Genomic DNA, 14,991 nt, shown 5'->3' with positions numbered 1-14,991 from the left:
GGCTGGATTTTACTGACTGAGCACTTTTAAGACAGCATAATAATGCAAGCATCGGAACCACTGTATCTGCCACTAGCCCGCAGTTTTAATTTATCTAATCAAAAGCAGTCAACTTGGTTAGTTTTCATTTTAATAATAATTCTTCAAATTTTGAGCTATTTCAATTTTCAAAGCAGGTTTACAGCACACGATGCAATTAATGTTAAACGTTTAATGCGGTGTGCGCATATATTTTACTTATAGGCCGACAAAATTATATATTCAGTGAGTTGATCAATATTGAAATATTATTGCAGATTCGTTGCAACCTCGCTACTTAATCGGCAAAACAATGACAGAGAAAGTGAATTGACAGCACTTTCCGGGGGGAATTAAAAACAAATATATGATTACTGGAGTTAAAAAAATGCGTGATAAGCGGGGAACTAGGGCTGTCTACCAGCGGCGAGGTGTCCACTGCAACTTCCGTCGCAGCCAAAGTGTGGGAGTCTATGTGGTGTACTACAATCGGCCCGGCCAACTCATTTTAATTGATTCATTTCTACAATTCACTCGAGGCCAGTGGTTAGCACTATAGTGCACTTCAAAAACGTAGCGCATTTTGCGACTCAACGTGAGCGATGCGTCGCATTTTGCTCCTCGTTTGCATCGTGGCCGCGCACGGTCAGCAGAGCGTGGTGCAACTTGATGATCAGGGTGTAGATTTTCAGTTTCAAGGTAAGTCTTTTATTTTTGTACAACCTCCAACGTAACTGTGCATATTCACAATAGTGCTACATTTACATTTAACTTGAAAACGGCCTGTGGAATAAAAATGATCATAAATAATTAGCAGAATAAGCCATATTGAAAAAATATGAGTGTCAGGAGTACAAGCATATTTTGTAACATTTGTATTACAGTTTATTTGTAGCGAGTTTGGCAAGGGAATAAATATTTAATTACGGATTTAATTAGTCTCTGGAAAAGTAATCACTAACTACGAGTCAAGAAAACATGTACAAAATGCAATTTGAAGTGTGCATTTTCCACTACGATCCACCAAGTTGAATTAGAAATTTTTCTCCAGAGTAATCATATTGTTGTTTCTTGTCTCTTTACCTTTTTATTTTGCATTATTTCACAAACGACATTAGAATCGCAATTTCAATATGTTTTTGAGAGCCATTTTGGTACTTTTTACGAAATCAATCCTGGACATTATTTTAGCTTCACTATTTTTATCTTCATCAGCCAGGAAATAAAACCAAAAATTTAGCGTCACAAAATACAACTATATTTAGTTTTAGGTATTTTTATCGAGATTTAATTTTTATAACTCTAAAAGTACAAAACGTATCAAATGATCCCTACCTTGATAATTATGCAAATTTAAATTTGATAACGTAAAAGTAGACAGTAGAACTGAATTAACATCAGCGTGAAGAAAATATGTTTACACAATTTGATATTTTCAGAGCGAGTGCAGCAGCAGTCAGTCTTGTCAGCAAAATCAAGGTTTTCTTCCCAGTTCACAAATATCGTCGATTCTTTAACCTCCTTCAACCCAACACTAAACGCGCCTGGAAAATGCGGAGAATATTCAAAGCTGGCCAAACAAGCGGCAGGAAATTTAGAATTGTGGGCGCTTCAGAGTACGTGACCAATTTCACGCAGGGTGCTTCTCATGTTTATTTATCAGATCAAGTTGTAAATTCAAATTAACCGACGATACAATTTCAGTGTACGACTCAACTGGTCGGATTCCTCCTTCTCTGTTGAACGGAAATGTAAATCAGTATGGGGACTTTGACCAATGTTTGCAAATAAAACACAGGCTAGAGGAATCGGATGAGACAATAAAAGGACAATACGTGCTGGCATTCCTTGACCTTCAGGTCGAGGATAGAGTCACTGACCCACAACTGAAACACTTACTGACCCTAGCTCATTCATATGATGTTATTCGCAGCAATTTCTCTGATGTAAGATCAATTAAATATAAAAAATTCAATATATTCTACGATACAACCCTAATTTATAGCTGTTTGCTATAAAATCAAAATTTAAACTTACGAGCTTTAATACAATCTAAAGTATTTACGCAGCCAGGTCATAGGATTCCGCGGTACACCACAATTAATTGGGGACTTTGTGTACCCTCCAGCTGCAACGCGAAAGACGTTGAGGAGGGTCTCCGAGACACATTGTCCGTGCTCGACTCGCTCCCAGAACTTAAATTGGCGGTGCATGTTGATCCGAAAATGCTCTACAAAGCAGAGCCCTTCAACCCTGATATCACAACTTTGGCTGTTATGTAAGCGAAAATGCCTAAAAAAATTAAATAGGCGAGCAGAGGAGTGAGCTCAAAAATTTTTGAACAATAATTTAAACTAAAAATACTTTATAAATAAGAGCTATCGGAATTGAGCATGAATTTAATACTTGAAACATTTTACATCAAACAATTTCAAATTGAATAAGGAGAAATATCATAGAGAGAAATTATTCTCAAACGAAATTTTTCAGTTGCCTGTTCGCAAGTCTCATATCCGCTGTCATTGTGGCATCTATTCTAGATCAAGCGGGGAAAAACTTCAAAAAACAAAGTAGGAGTTCGAAATATAATGTTAAGAAGCACATTTTAATGCAATTTTTGTTTCAGCCAAGTGGAAACGAGTGCTGTTGGCTTTCTCGCTACGTAAAACGTGGACCGAACTACTAAATACAAAAAGCGCTGCGGACGATATCAGCCCCATACATGGTCTGCGCTTCTTGAATGCAATTGCACTTCTCCTTTGCCACAAGTCAATGGCACTATTCTTCTACCCATACATCAACAGGACAGCTTTATCCCTGGTTACATTCAAACAAATTAGAATGTGCAGATTGACTAAATTACTATTAATTTAAATTTAATTTTAGAGGCTAGCTGATCCATGGACAGTTATAGGAAGAACGGCAATACTCTACACTGATTCGTTCGTCGTGTTCAGTGGCTTGCTGGTGGCATACTCATTCATTAAGGAGCTAGACAAAAAAGGAAGTTTAGATTTCGGGACGAAGCTCAAGTCTCGCTTTCTCAGGTAAAAAAAATGAGATTTCTAAGCGCGATTCTTTAATTAAAAATTTAAGGATTTCTCCGAATTTTGTTGCGATCATCCTTTTCTGCACCTACATTCTTCAGCTAATGGGATCTGGACCTCAATGGAATCTGGTGGTTAAGCACTATTCAGACATCTGCAAAACGCACATGTGGAAGAATTTCCTATTCATTCACAACTACTTTGGCTTCGAAAACATGGTATTTATATATTGGAGTGCAAAAGCCTTATTAATAAAAGTAAATCTGTTTTAGTGCCTAACACACACTCATCAATTGGGCATTGACATGCAACTATTCATCATAAGCCCCGCACTTGTATACCTACTATGGAAACGGCCTCGCACAGGCTCACTGATCCTGATCTTTATTGCTGCCTTTTCGACTTGGCTAAGATTTTCAGTGACCTTCAATTATGAGCTCTCAAGTATTATCTACTTTGGCAATACGTAAATATTAAAAATAAAAATAAATATTTTACTATTGAAACACTTTTGACAGAGAAAGGCAAAAAAATCATTTTGACGCGTTTATTTCGTTTAAAGGGTCAAGAAAATGTTTGACACGTGCAACAAATCCTATATCCTCCCATCGCACCGTTTGACCGTTTATATAATGGGCATTTTAACCGGATTTTATTTACGAAGAAATCCTAATGGAATACAATTTAACACGGTAAGATACTCGCAGGGCGCATGATAGTATAAATATTGACGGGGAAGTGTATATAGGTTACAACTCTCCTGGCGTGGGCTTTTTTGGGGCTCATCTGCATTTACCCTTGGTTCAGTCCCTACAACATGTCAAGCCATGATTACAAGTATGACGCGATGGAAGCGGCAAACTACGCTGCTTGGGCACCAGTATTGTGGTCGCTCTTCATAATTTCACTCATTTTCGTTTGCCACCAGAACAGAGGAGGTGGATGTTCAAATAGCAATTTAAATGTCTATTTAATCCAACATGACCGGTAGGATTTATCGGAATCTTCATGAGATGGAAAGGATTTCAAATCTTCACAAAGATATCTTACGCAGTCTATCTCACTCAATTCCCCATTTACTTTTACAACGTGGGAACAACCAAATTTTCCGGCTATTCTTCAGTTACACATTTGGTATGGGCAACAATTATTGTATCTTGGATGGTAAAATTATTATTTATGAATATTTCCAGTTTGTTCTCTCAGAGATCCTGACTGTTCTTATCTCATCGATCATTTTGACTCTGTTGGTAGACTTGCCTTTTCAGGAGATAAAGAAAATACTGACCGAAAGTGAAAGTGCGCACTGCATCTATAGTCATTTTCCAAAAATAATAATTACTTTAAAAGCAGGCTTGAAGCTAAAGACAGAATTAAATGATGACGTCCTCACAGCTGGAGGCAAGAGATCGATTTCATTAACGGAGACATCAGCAAGAGAAAGAGTGATACAAAGATCGCACACAATGAACGGCTGAGATTTTGTATTGGTTAATAAAAGATAATTTAACTAAAAATATCAACTAATTTTCATTTTGGAACAAAAATAATACAGGGCATAATCACTAATTATTGTAAGAATTTTTGCCTTTGATTAACATTACCGTGCTTGAAGCTCATATATTGACTCAAAAATTTCATGGATTTTTAAGTGCTGACCAGAAAAAATATTTGATCCAAAAATTTGCAACAAATTTTTAGGAATACGAGGTGCATTTATTTTTGTAGTCTTATGACGCACATTTTACTGTTGAGAATAATAATATCAAGTTGAGTATTTAATTCAGTCATTCAAAATTACAATGAGGTTATTGGCCTTAATTTAATAGGAACTTAAATCAAATCCCATAAAAACGTGCTATAACAAATAGATTGTGCAGAACAAGCTAATGAGTTACTAGCAGGACATACAGCTAACTAAGGGACTTTCTTCTACACAAATAGAGCAATTCATGTATTAATATGAATCAGGAGGTAATACTTGGTCGCATTAATATATTATACCCGCAGATGAGATCTTTGCTTAATCAATTATGTCATTATTTGTAATTTGGATTTATATGTATGATTATATTGGAATGTTTTGTAAATGTTGTCTTTTTTAAGTTAAGAGATCTTACAGGAAACTTACATCGGGTAGACAAGAAGAGTAGCAAGCACGCGAGCGCTGCAAGTAGCGCATTTTTTTGCAGGAGTTTTTTCTGCACAGGTCGAGCAAGTAACCATATGACCGCAGCTCAAGTTGACAATATTGGCTGTGGCCTGATTGCAGCTTTTGCAAATGATGCTGCTAATTTTGCTTCTTACCAACTGCAGCTGCGCCTTTGCAGTCGACGCGTGTCTGGAATAAAAAACCCATATATATAATATTAAAAAAAATGATCGCTCATAGCTTCACTAGCTTCAGACAATGTGCTTTGATCAATTCAAATCACAAATTTAATGTGTTTATACTCACATTTTAGCGCTATTCAAGATATTCTTGACAAAGTCAGCGCCTTTGGACATCATCACAAACTCGCATCTAGGTTCCCAAGAAACGTGCTCAGTCAGTGGGTCCTCGTGTGGCGCCCAGCTCTTGAGGCCGATGCCGCAATAGTGGCAGATGACTTGGTCACCAGTTTTGGTGTAGAAGAATCCAGCAGCTGCGAGAATCTCTGGAGTTTGCTCTAGAGACTTGGGCCACAATTTGTAGGTCATCAATCTGGTGTTATAGTTAGAGTAGTTGGGGTATTTAGGTGCTTGAACATTGCGGATTCCGAGCCCTTCCAGAGTAACCTTTTTGATGTTCAATTTTAAATTGGGATCTAAAGAGAAAAGTGATTAAGCAAGAATATAAGAAACTCTGAGTTATCACTTTTTGTCTCTTGTCATTTTTATAAAAAAATTTCTTTCATATTTTTTGAGACAAATTATGATTAAAATAATATACTCTTAATCTAATATTATTAGAGTGGCTGTGATGTCAAGTTTTTACATGCTGTAATGTGTATTTAAATTCAACCCATTTGGGAGAGAATCCAATCAAAGGATATGCATACAAGGACTTACATGGGTTGATTCGGAAGGATTTGATGAATGGGTTAGCTTGATCCATGGGTCTCTGAATAGTTGATGATGAAGCAGGGGGGAGCTCATCTCCAATTTTGACGTTTCCTACTAATTTTCCTGTCATGAAAGGGCAGTTTGGAAACCATCTCCTGTGTTCCATATCAGCAACGTCACCTGGTTCCCAACCTCTGACCTCAAGTTTGCAGAAGCAACAGCGGCAATTGTCCAAATCTCCCACGTAGTAGAATCCAGAATGAGCCAAATCATAGGGAGAAATTGTGGGCACCCAGTTAGCGTTGAGAAGAGAAAAAAGCCTGAACGCTTCAAATCTATAGTCAAGCACTTTGCTGGGCTCAAACAATATATTTTCAGTCTCATCACTGCAGTACAGCGGACAGTTCTTGCTCAGTTGCTGGTGCACATCGTCAAAGTCCTCCTCAGTTCTTAAATCTTGCCCACCCAAATGGTCAAAATGATTGATCTTCAAGTCGCAAAAAGCGCAGAACAAGGTTCTCTTATCGTGGCTCATGTAGAGTCCTGCATTGGCCAAATGTACTCTGATCGAAGGTGACCCTACACAGAAGTTCATCGGAAAGGTGAGGTATCGATGGATAGATATATGAAGGTTCAATTTTTCCAAGGTGTTTGATAGAACAAGGGGTTGTTTTTCATCCTCATGCCAACTGCGGCTCTCGTTTAGCGCCACTTTCTTGCGAAATGATCTTGCCATTAATGCTGTTTTGTTTAGAGAGGCGCGCGTTCTTTAAACCCTGCAAAAAATGAAATGCATATTATAGACACACACACATAAATTATTTTTAAATTTGTAATGGTGAATACTATCAAATTTCAGAAAGTCTTTGATGATATTATTATGTATGTGTTTTTATGGTAGACTCACACTTTTCGCCCAACACTCACACTTCTCGCTAGGATAGGGCGGATAGGGCATTACATTGATTCTTCCCATCAGAGGGCGAGAGAGCGGAAAGTGTGAATCTCCCATGTAATTGTTTGGCGAGAAAGTCTAACTATCAGGCCAAGTACTATGGAAAAGTCAGTTTTTGCCGCCGACGAGTTACAGTTTCGCCACCCTTACTTTAACATGGGATTCTCATAAGAACTGGCGAGATGTGTATAACCTGACGGAAACTGTAACTTTACGATATATATTATAATATCGATATCCAAAATGTTGCAATACATACATTATTTCTGTACATAAGTCTGAAAAGTATAATATAGAAAAGTCTAACCTATAGGAGTTAGAGTAATATGGATGGACAAAATTTTATTATATATTGGAAGAATTACACTTTTCGCCGCAGACTTAGTTTTCACCACCCTTACTTTTATATATGGGATTCTCATAAGAACTGGCGAGATGTGTAACCAGGCAGAAACTGTAACTTAACCATATAATATAATCTCGATTTTACCAGAATTTTAGACACCTCTAGGATGATTGATTGCTCAAACTAACAATAAGTAAGATATTATGACGTACCATGCCTTCTACATAATACTCGACTTCTACTATGGTAAAGTTACAGTTTCTGTCGGGTTAAACATCTCGCCAGTTCTTATGAGAATCCCGCATGTTTAAGTAGGGGTGGCAAAAACTGTAACTTAGCGGCGAAAACTACTGTAACTTTTCCATACACACTCTCACTCCTTTCTCCTCCTCCACATATGTATATCATGCACTCAACCTAACTAACAACAACTATGTAATATGACAATAAGCTCTGGTCGCTCTGGTGCAAAAGTGATGCGTGATGCATTTTTTTGCATTACCCATTACCGTACCTGATAAGGAGCACGTGAGCACGACGCGACGTGACCTGGACGTGACTGACTGGTTGACAATGAACTGAACTCTGGGTGGAACTCCCACTACTGCACACTGCACTCGACTGCACTTAGTGAGTGCACTGCTGCTAACCTAACCGCTGCTAACAAACTCAGTCACTTCAGTCAGTTTCAGTTCAAGTTCAGCGTTCGCTGGGAGTTCGGGACGGAAGTTGATTATGGTCAACAGATGCTCATATTTTAGTACTCCCGGAATCTTCCAAGAATTCCTGGTGTCAGGACTGCCAGGAGAAAAATTGCTTACTACTTAATATTGTTAGAGAGAGTCACGGCGGGACGGGAGCGGGGGATATTTTTGTCGGGAGCTGAATTTCCCAGAATCGCAGAGTCAAATTTTATATTCGCAACTCACTTTCATTTTTTCTAAAATGTTTCAAGATTGTTGTGAGGGGTGTTTCTTTTTTGTTTGGCATTTTTTACGGCATTTGATAACTTTATTTACGGTCCCAAGCTCAATTTGCGAAGTTAATTAGGCTGTAAAATGGTAAAATGTACCTTTTTAATATCATTCTCGCTTTACTAAAAATTTCACATAATTTTCGATCATTATTGATGGTTTTGTCCGCTCCTGTCGTTCTCGCAATTACAAAGTCGGGAGTCCCTGCATGATTTAATGGAAATTTTTCTTTAGTATACATTATCTCACATATTATACAAAAATCGAATTTTATAACGTAAACGGTTAACGTGGCCAAGTCTTAAATGGCCTTCATGAACATTTAAACTTCCAACCCGAAGTATAGTATTCAATTTCAACACGGAATATTAATATAGTAAGTTTGTATTTGTAAAGATGCGCCGAGCTTAGAATAAATTTACCATCGTTCACGGTGTCTACTTTTAATTTTTATAAATTTTTGCAGTAAAAAGAAAACGGGAGGAATCGGGAAATAAGAATCGGGAGAATTCCCGGGAAAGATATTTCATAAAGGGCGCCACCTGGAAATTTCGGTAAAAGGAAATATTTTCGGGAGCGGAGACTCTGGGAGAAAGAAATAAAGAACCCCAGAAGAACGCACTAATTCTAGCCGCTTTAGAGCGCTGTTCAGTCCAAAAAGAGAGAGGCCAAGTAGCACGGCCAGTACGTCAGACTTGATTCAATGGCGCGTGCATCGTGCAAAGCATGGGTTAAAATTGTATTATTTTGACGTATGAAGCATAAACCTTAGTGCCCTTAATTAGTGATTAAACCTAGAACTATATAATATATCATAATATGTCTCTTCATAACGTTCCTCCTGCTTGTGCATAAAGGCAAAAATGGATCACTTAAGTGTCACGCCGCGCAACCACGTGGATCTCTGGTTTCAAGGTATTTGGCTCGGCACAAAAGAATAAGGTGCCAAAAATGTTATCTAAACGTGGGCTATATTGGCCACAATTAGCTATAGACGACTAGACGTCAGCAATCGTCATTGTTATAGTCCCCAGATAGCAGAGAGGTAGCCAGTTGAAGACCAACACGCGCGCGCGACACTTAATCGCACTAATCTGTGCTGTTTCCATAAGAGGTGAACCCGCCGATAGTTCAAAAGCTCTACCCGCGCTCTGTAATTAAGGCATTATGCGAGAAACAAAAACCATTCATGATCTCAAAGAAGAGATGAAAGATTTTTTTGAAAATGGTAAGAGTTTTATAAATTGGAAAGTCTTTAAACATTTTTTATATTAAATATATGTCTCTACAGCGTTTACTTTAAATGGTCATTTTCGCAGAAAATGTTTTTAGTTTTCATAGTCATAACTTAAACTTAAAAAAATTGTGATGGTAGTATTTATTTTTTAATTATTTTGTCTCTTACTCGAATAAACCTACCATTCAACTTTTGCAGACAATTGGCGAGGTGCTATTAACTACTTGTGCGATGGTGAGCATAAGCCTTTGCTTCTTTGGCCGCGTCCTACGAATGCATCAATTGACTTCATCGACAACCACTTGAAAAGGCACAAAATAAGCAAGCTAGTCAGCTTGGGTTGCGGGACCGGTTTGTTTGAATGGATCATCAAAACTGCTATTAGAGGTAATTTTCATTTTTTAAAAGCCGATATAATTAAAAAAGGATGTGCCGCGTATAATGAACAATTTCTTCATAAATATATTTAAATTTAATTGTTGACATTTTGTGATAGAATCAATACAGCGCAATCAGTTTTTCACTTTCCCCCCAAAAAATAACGCAAGTTAAAAAATTGATTAAATATTGGTATATTTGTTGTAAACGGGGTTGCATTTGCTTACCACCCGGTATTTTCACTATTGATTTTTAACGGTTTTTACCACTCAATTTATATTAATTTCTTGCGCAAGAAATGAATTTATTCCATATTAATTTCCCTGTGAAAATATAAAATTTGTGGTCGGAGTCGTTAAGATTTCCACCACTCTGCAGATTTTTCTTTTAAATCGCCATTTTGCTACCTCAATTTCTTCAAAAATTTCTCTCTGACAATTTTCAAGCCGAGGTCAATGAGCTAATAATCAGAAAATTATTGAAATCTGAGGTGAAAACATTGCCTGCAAGGAACTAGTTTAAAAAACACTGCACTACATTTTTTTCAAATGTGAGTTTTTTGCAACCCTGGTTGTAAACTCAGGACTCATTTTGAGTGCAAAGTGATGATAAGTCGTTTTTCTATTAAAATAAAATTGGGCTTTTTTGATTAGAACAGAAGTGCCAAAAATAGTGCGATGCATCATCTAGCTTTCATGTGAAATCAACTATTACAAAATACGGAGCTTAAATTTTTCCTATCCTTGGTATTACCAGCCATATAAGTATATATCAAATGAAGAATTAAGTTATTATAGGCTTTTTAATATAAATTTTGTAGGATTGACTGTTCTTGGTGTCGAGGTAGACAAAGATTGGTGGACTTCAGCATATGCTCCACCAGTTTTTCACCAATTAAACTATCCAGACGACCATGAAGTGAAAGAAGCGTTGTCAAGTGAATCAACAGCTCTATTATTTTGCTATTTTAATTGCGAGCCCGCGTGGAGGCAATATTTGACCGAGTTTAAGGGAACAATTGTGTTTGTGTGTGGCCCAGTTGAGGGAAGTGGGACACACAGCAATCCGCAGCCATTTCAGCCCCTCACGCCAGAATGGACGCTCATCGATGGAATGAAAATGGAAAATTCACATGACGCTGTAGCCCTTTATGTCAAAGTTTGATATGCTAAATAAAGGTAAACGACGAGATTTACAATAGCGCTTAACCCCATATTTATTTCCACAAACGAAGGAATACCAATAATTCTTGTACGAAAAAGGCCATGTTTAAAAAAGATGGACAAAACTCTTTAGTACAAAATTTTGGAGCAAACTGAACATGATTATCTAGTGTACTGATTAAAAACATAATGCCACTTAACGTGAAAATTAACTTCGCTGTACTGATCACTTTAAAATATCAAGAATAATTAAATATTCTTATTTTAAGTGTAACGCAAAGCTATATCTTGAACAAGTGGATTTTGTATAGGAACAGAAGACAACCAATACAGCTGCATAGAAATCAAGGGGGTTGTTGTGGAACCCTTTACATCATCAGTCAACATTATTTATCACTTAGTAGATGGAAATGGGATTATTTAATTCAAATTAAAATACATTGATTTTGGTATTGTGCAAGTCAGTGAATTCCCAAGTGAAGATATCATGCACCTGACTGAAAATAACTTGATCAGCTACTAATTACCAACATCGCAACAATAATAAATTAGAACAAAAGACTAATTACATAGAAAATAGAGAAGTTGCAGCAAAAGACTGAATTTAGGTCTGCAGCTGTGAATTTAATGTGTGCTCATTTTCACAACCTGATGAAAATGCATCTTGGCATATTTTCAAAAGTCAATTGGTTAGGAACTGAAGGCCAAACACCATGTTGAACAGTAACTTTTCAGCTTGCATCTTTATCAAGTTCACCGCCAGCTGCTTCCTCCTCTTCATCCTCTTCTAGTTCAGGCATTGGGAACCGCAAAATTGCTGCAACTCCAGTTAACAGAGCCAGCTCTAGAGTTGCGAAAATTAAATAAATTTTTTAATTTCAAAATACCACTCACGTTCACCAGACACATGCAAGCTGGAAAAAATTTTGACATCGCCTCCATTTTCTCGAATTGAATCAACCAGTGTCACGTATTTCTTCCTCTGAGCCACATCCTGGATTCTGAAATAAAAATCATAAGTTAAATAACCATCTAGATGTCTAGCCAGCAATTATGTTGTATTTTGGTGATATCCTTTACTCACCTAAACAAATTATCTGATATTAGCAAAGTTTCGATAGCCTGTGATGCATTAGCTTTCTCGACATGGGCTGGGCCATAGAAGGCACGGGCAGGATCCGTTTGCAAAATTGCATAAAACGCATCCAGAGCTTTTACTTCCCCAGCTGCTTTTGTATCTGCCATCTTTGCAACAACTGCAGGGTCCGCCAGAACCTCTGCAAATAGAAAATAATAGGCATTTTCATATCAAGACAACAACTTGCAACAAAATTTCGCATTAAGAGTGAGGCTCATTCTCCTTTATACAAAATATCAGTCAATAAACCAAGTAAATAAGCAGGGTCCTGTTTCAATAAGTGGGAAAATAAGTTTGAGAAAATAACCAATTAGTTTCAAAAATCCCTTTCGACAAGATGCGCTGGTTGCTACTTCTAGAATCATGAAAAGGACCCATTGATTGAGTCATGATTAAATAATTATGAATTCCCCATATCCTATTGAGTAATAACTAAACCGAAAAAATACAGTTAAATAATCCACGTTCACAAACCTCTTAGAGAATGCTTGAATCCACTTGAGGCGTGCACAAGAAGGAACTTTGATCGGTTGTCGATGAGAACTTTGTTGTCAGTTTTTGATGCCTGCTGAACTAGATACTCCATAAATTGGTCCTTGACAAATCCAGGGCTAGCAATAAGAACGCATTTGACGACATCAAAATTGACATGGCGAATTATGGACTGAAGCACACTTTCAAAAAACCTCTGCATGCCCTGAAAATAAGAAAATCTTAAAATAGCGTCGCATCTTAGTTTGTTTTGTTGATGGATGCCAATGAAGGCAAAGGCACAATAATATGCCGTTATCAAAATTTTTCAGAAGCAATTTCAATTGAAAAATCTTAGTTTGTTCCAATATTTATCAAATGTAAGATATCATTGCAAGGTGAAAAAGTTAACTAAAGAAAGACGTTACCATAATATCTGTCAAACAGCCTGCCCTTTACCCCCACCAATTTAGAAAGTTAATAGCACTTCCGGTTCCTGCATTTGATCCTATTTTATAAATTAATTTGTTTTAAAATTTTAGGCGGAAAGAGATATCAGATTTTGTTGAGTAAAAGGCCGATTAAGTAATAAAATAATTTAAAATTTTCCCAAAGCAATCAGCTAGAAGGTATCAACAGTGTCATTTAAAATATCACTCAAGGATTTTTTAACTTATAGTGAGTTTGTGCCATGAAATAGGGCTGAAGTTGGCAGCCAATAAAATTAGGCATATATCATTGTATAAAACAGCAAATTTTTAATGAGAAATATCCCGTTCTTTCTTAAAGGGTTTGAGAGTGTATTAGTGTATTAGTCAAATAAAAGGCTTTTCTAGTAAAATGCACATTATCAGGATGGACTTGGAATCAGAGTGTTTAGGGTCTGTTCCCATTTAGATTGATCTCAAAATTGAAAACTCAAAATTCTTACAGTAATTATGGGGGAAATTATTTATGAATCAACTTTTTCTAAACCCAGCATGAGTATCTAGGAATTATTTGCAATGAGACAAACAGAATGTCAAACTAACCTTTTCGTGTTGTTGGGCGTGACCTTTTCTTTTCCGAGGTATCGCTTGCTCAATTTTAGCTCTAACAATTGTCATACTAGATGTAACCAAACATATATTAGCTAGTCCTTCCTGCATGACAACTGCAGCAACGTCAGCATGCTTAAGAAAAGAATAATTAATTATGGGTTGCTGGGGGTATTTTTGTAGATTAAGACGGTACTTGGGTTGGATCGCATGCTTGATCAACTCGCTCTAGAGAAATGGAGTCCCACTCTTCCTTTGTTAACGTAAATTTTCTATTAACCTCCAAGTCAATAGTATGATATGCACCCATCTGGAAACAAAAGCTTTACATTTAAACTTTTAGGATGAAGAGAATTCCTTACCTTCACATACTGATTCTCCTCGATATTTCTACCCTTAAGTCTGAGCATGCATGCCTGCGTATCAAAGTCAATTGATTCCACAGCAATGGTAAGGGTAGTTCGAATTTTGCTACTAGTTGACGATCCGGTGGCTGTTTGATTTTGAACTTTCCTAAGAGATGAATAAATAAATTTTATTTAAATGATGAGAAATTCGTAGGTTAACAAAAGTATCATATTGTAAATACCTGACAGTCGAAGCTCTAACACTGTCACCCTCGCAGATCAAATTGAAGGCGTGCCACATGTCCTCTGGCTCGTCAGGGATAAGGGAAACATGCCTGAAATCAAGAAAAATGTATTATTGTAGAAAAATGATGAAAAATTAAAATAGATACCCTTTTCCATCCTTATCAATGAATTTTCCTGTCAACTTCATTGTGTCGGGTTGGTCGTGGAGAGGAATCTTCAAGCAACACAAACCAAAGCAGCGTTAAGATTTGTCGACACTGATGCAATTCATTGGAAATATTTGCAAATATCAAAATTTGGAGTAAATTGTGGACATGTTCGAGAGGGATTGAAAGTGTCAGCACAAATTGACTGAGGGCATTTCTTGCTGGGAAAGCTGAAATTATTTTCCCATGTTGTTTTTAACTACAACTCGACGTTTGTCAGGTGGTCTAGTGGTCTGGTCTGGTGTCTGATCTGGTGGTCTTCATGTGGGCCACCGCTACCAACTAAATAATAAATATTGCGATCATTGGCAACAACTTATGATTGTAATTCGTTAATATGTAATATTATCAGATATTTTAAGTACTATTAAACTATTTTGAAT

General features: G+C 37.0%; 5 protein-coding genes across 6 annotated transcripts in view; 2 read left to right on the top strand and 3 right to left on the bottom strand.

Moving 5' to 3' along the window:
* Nucleotides 1-10,541, bottom strand: part of LOC135942339 (luciferin sulfotransferase-like) — a 37,066-nt gene extending 26,525 nt beyond the window's left edge. Inside the window, exon 1 of the mRNA XM_065488408.1 lies at nucleotides 10,538-10,541. The gene's annotated coding sequence lies outside the window, so the exon portion shown is untranslated. The remainder of the gene's footprint in view (nucleotides 1-10,537) is intronic.
* On the top strand, nucleotides 387-4,579 carry LOC135943095 (nose resistant to fluoxetine protein 6-like). Of its 2 annotated transcripts, none has more exons than XM_065489501.1 (14): nucleotides 387-717; nucleotides 1,458-1,634; nucleotides 1,723-1,964; nucleotides 2,088-2,296; nucleotides 2,509-2,588; nucleotides 2,645-2,838; nucleotides 2,905-3,065; nucleotides 3,115-3,283; nucleotides 3,338-3,531; nucleotides 3,628-3,757; nucleotides 3,814-4,003; nucleotides 4,057-4,199; nucleotides 4,259-4,364; nucleotides 4,416-4,579. In XM_065489501.1, the coding sequence occupies exons 1-14, from the start codon at nucleotides 621-623 to the stop codon at nucleotides 4,541-4,543; spliced, it is 2,220 nt and encodes a 739-aa protein (XP_065345573.1). In that variant the 5' UTR covers nucleotides 387-620; the 3' UTR covers nucleotides 4,544-4,579. The 2 variants fall into 2 exon arrangements, with proteins under 2 accessions (XP_065345573.1, XP_065345574.1); XM_065489502.1 differs by having other exon boundaries at nucleotides 388-717; nucleotides 4,419-4,579.
* Nucleotides 1,434-8,080, bottom strand: LOC135943097 (baculoviral IAP repeat-containing protein 7-B-like). The gene is made up of 5 exons (XM_065489503.1): nucleotides 7,926-8,080; nucleotides 6,117-6,886; nucleotides 5,524-5,872; nucleotides 5,197-5,406; nucleotides 1,434-1,562 (listed from the first exon to the last, which is right to left on the bottom strand). Exons 2-5 carry the CDS (start codon nucleotides 6,844-6,846, stop codon nucleotides 1,553-1,555), a joined length of 1,299 nt encoding a protein of 432 aa, XP_065345575.1. The 5' UTR covers nucleotides 6,847-6,886; nucleotides 7,926-8,080; the 3' UTR covers nucleotides 1,434-1,552.
* LOC135942343 (uncharacterized) lies at nucleotides 9,440-11,204 on the top strand. The gene is made up of 3 exons (XM_065488410.1): nucleotides 9,440-9,613; nucleotides 9,821-10,009; nucleotides 10,821-11,204. The coding sequence occupies exons 1-3, from the start codon at nucleotides 9,553-9,555 to the stop codon at nucleotides 11,162-11,164; spliced, it is 594 nt and encodes a 197-aa protein (XP_065344482.1). The 5' UTR covers nucleotides 9,440-9,552; the 3' UTR covers nucleotides 11,165-11,204.
* Nucleotides 11,192-14,851, bottom strand: pelo (protein pelota). Its single transcript, XM_065488406.1, has 9 exons — nucleotides 14,549-14,851; nucleotides 14,399-14,491; nucleotides 14,172-14,322; nucleotides 14,006-14,119; nucleotides 13,804-13,944; nucleotides 12,776-12,998; nucleotides 12,248-12,440; nucleotides 12,058-12,164; nucleotides 11,192-12,007 (listed from the first exon to the last, which is right to left on the bottom strand). The coding sequence occupies exons 1-9, from the start codon at nucleotides 14,587-14,589 to the stop codon at nucleotides 11,895-11,897; spliced, it is 1,176 nt and encodes a 391-aa protein (XP_065344478.1). The 5' UTR covers nucleotides 14,590-14,851; the 3' UTR covers nucleotides 11,192-11,894.
* Between the last annotated feature and the right edge of the window lie 140 nt (nucleotides 14,852-14,991).

Source organism: Cloeon dipterum, chromosome 4, assembly GCF_949628265.1.
Source record: "Cloeon dipterum chromosome 4, ieCloDipt1.1, whole genome shotgun sequence".
Taxonomy (NCBI): Eukaryota; Metazoa; Arthropoda; class Insecta; order Ephemeroptera; family Baetidae; genus Cloeon; species Cloeon dipterum.
The sequence above is the reverse complement of the archived record's forward strand: the minus strand, read 5'-3'. Positions and strand labels throughout refer to the sequence as shown.

Coding starts and splice junctions, on each gene's coding strand:
- LOC135943095 (XM_065489501.1), top strand. CDS start 621: ATGCGTCGCATTTTGCTCCTCGTTTGCATCGTGGCCGCGCACGGTCAG. Junction 2,589..2,644: donor GAAAAACTTCAAAAAACAAA/GTAGGAGTTCGA, acceptor TTTTTGTTTCAG/CCAAGTGGAAACGAGTGCTG. Junction 3,532..3,627: donor ATTATCTACTTTGGCAATAC/GTAAATATTAAA, acceptor TTTCGTTTAAAG/GGTCAAGAAAATGTTTGACA.
- LOC135943097 (XM_065489503.1), bottom strand. CDS start 6,846: ATGGCAAGATCATTTCGCAAGAAAGTGGCGCTAAACGAGAGCCGCAGT. Junction 5,873..6,116: donor ATCCTTCCGAATCAACCCAT/GTAAGTCCTTGT, acceptor TTTTCTCTTTAG/ATCCCAATTTAAAATTGAAC. Junction 5,407..5,523: donor ATCTTGAATAGCGCTAAAAT/GTGAGTATAAAC, acceptor TTTTTATTCCAG/ACACGCGTCGACTGCAAAGG.
- LOC135942343 (XM_065488410.1), top strand. CDS start 9,553: ATGCGAGAAACAAAAACCATTCATGATCTCAAAGAAGAGATGAAAGAT. Junction 9,614..9,820: donor GAAAGATTTTTTTGAAAATG/GTAAGAGTTTTA, acceptor CAACTTTTGCAG/ACAATTGGCGAGGTGCTATT. Junction 10,010..10,820: donor CATCAAAACTGCTATTAGAG/GTAATTTTCATT, acceptor TAAATTTTGTAG/GATTGACTGTTCTTGGTGTC.
- pelo (XM_065488406.1), bottom strand. CDS start 14,589: ATGAAGTTGACAGGAAAATTCATTGATAAGGATGGAAAAGG. Junction 14,492..14,548: donor ATTGATAAGGATGGAAAAGG/GTATCTATTTTA, acceptor TCTTGATTTCAG/GCATGTTTCCCTTATCCCTG. Junction 13,945..14,005: donor AAGCATGCGATCCAACCCAA/GTACCGTCTTAA, acceptor TCTTTTCTTAAG/CATGCTGACGTTGCTGCAGT.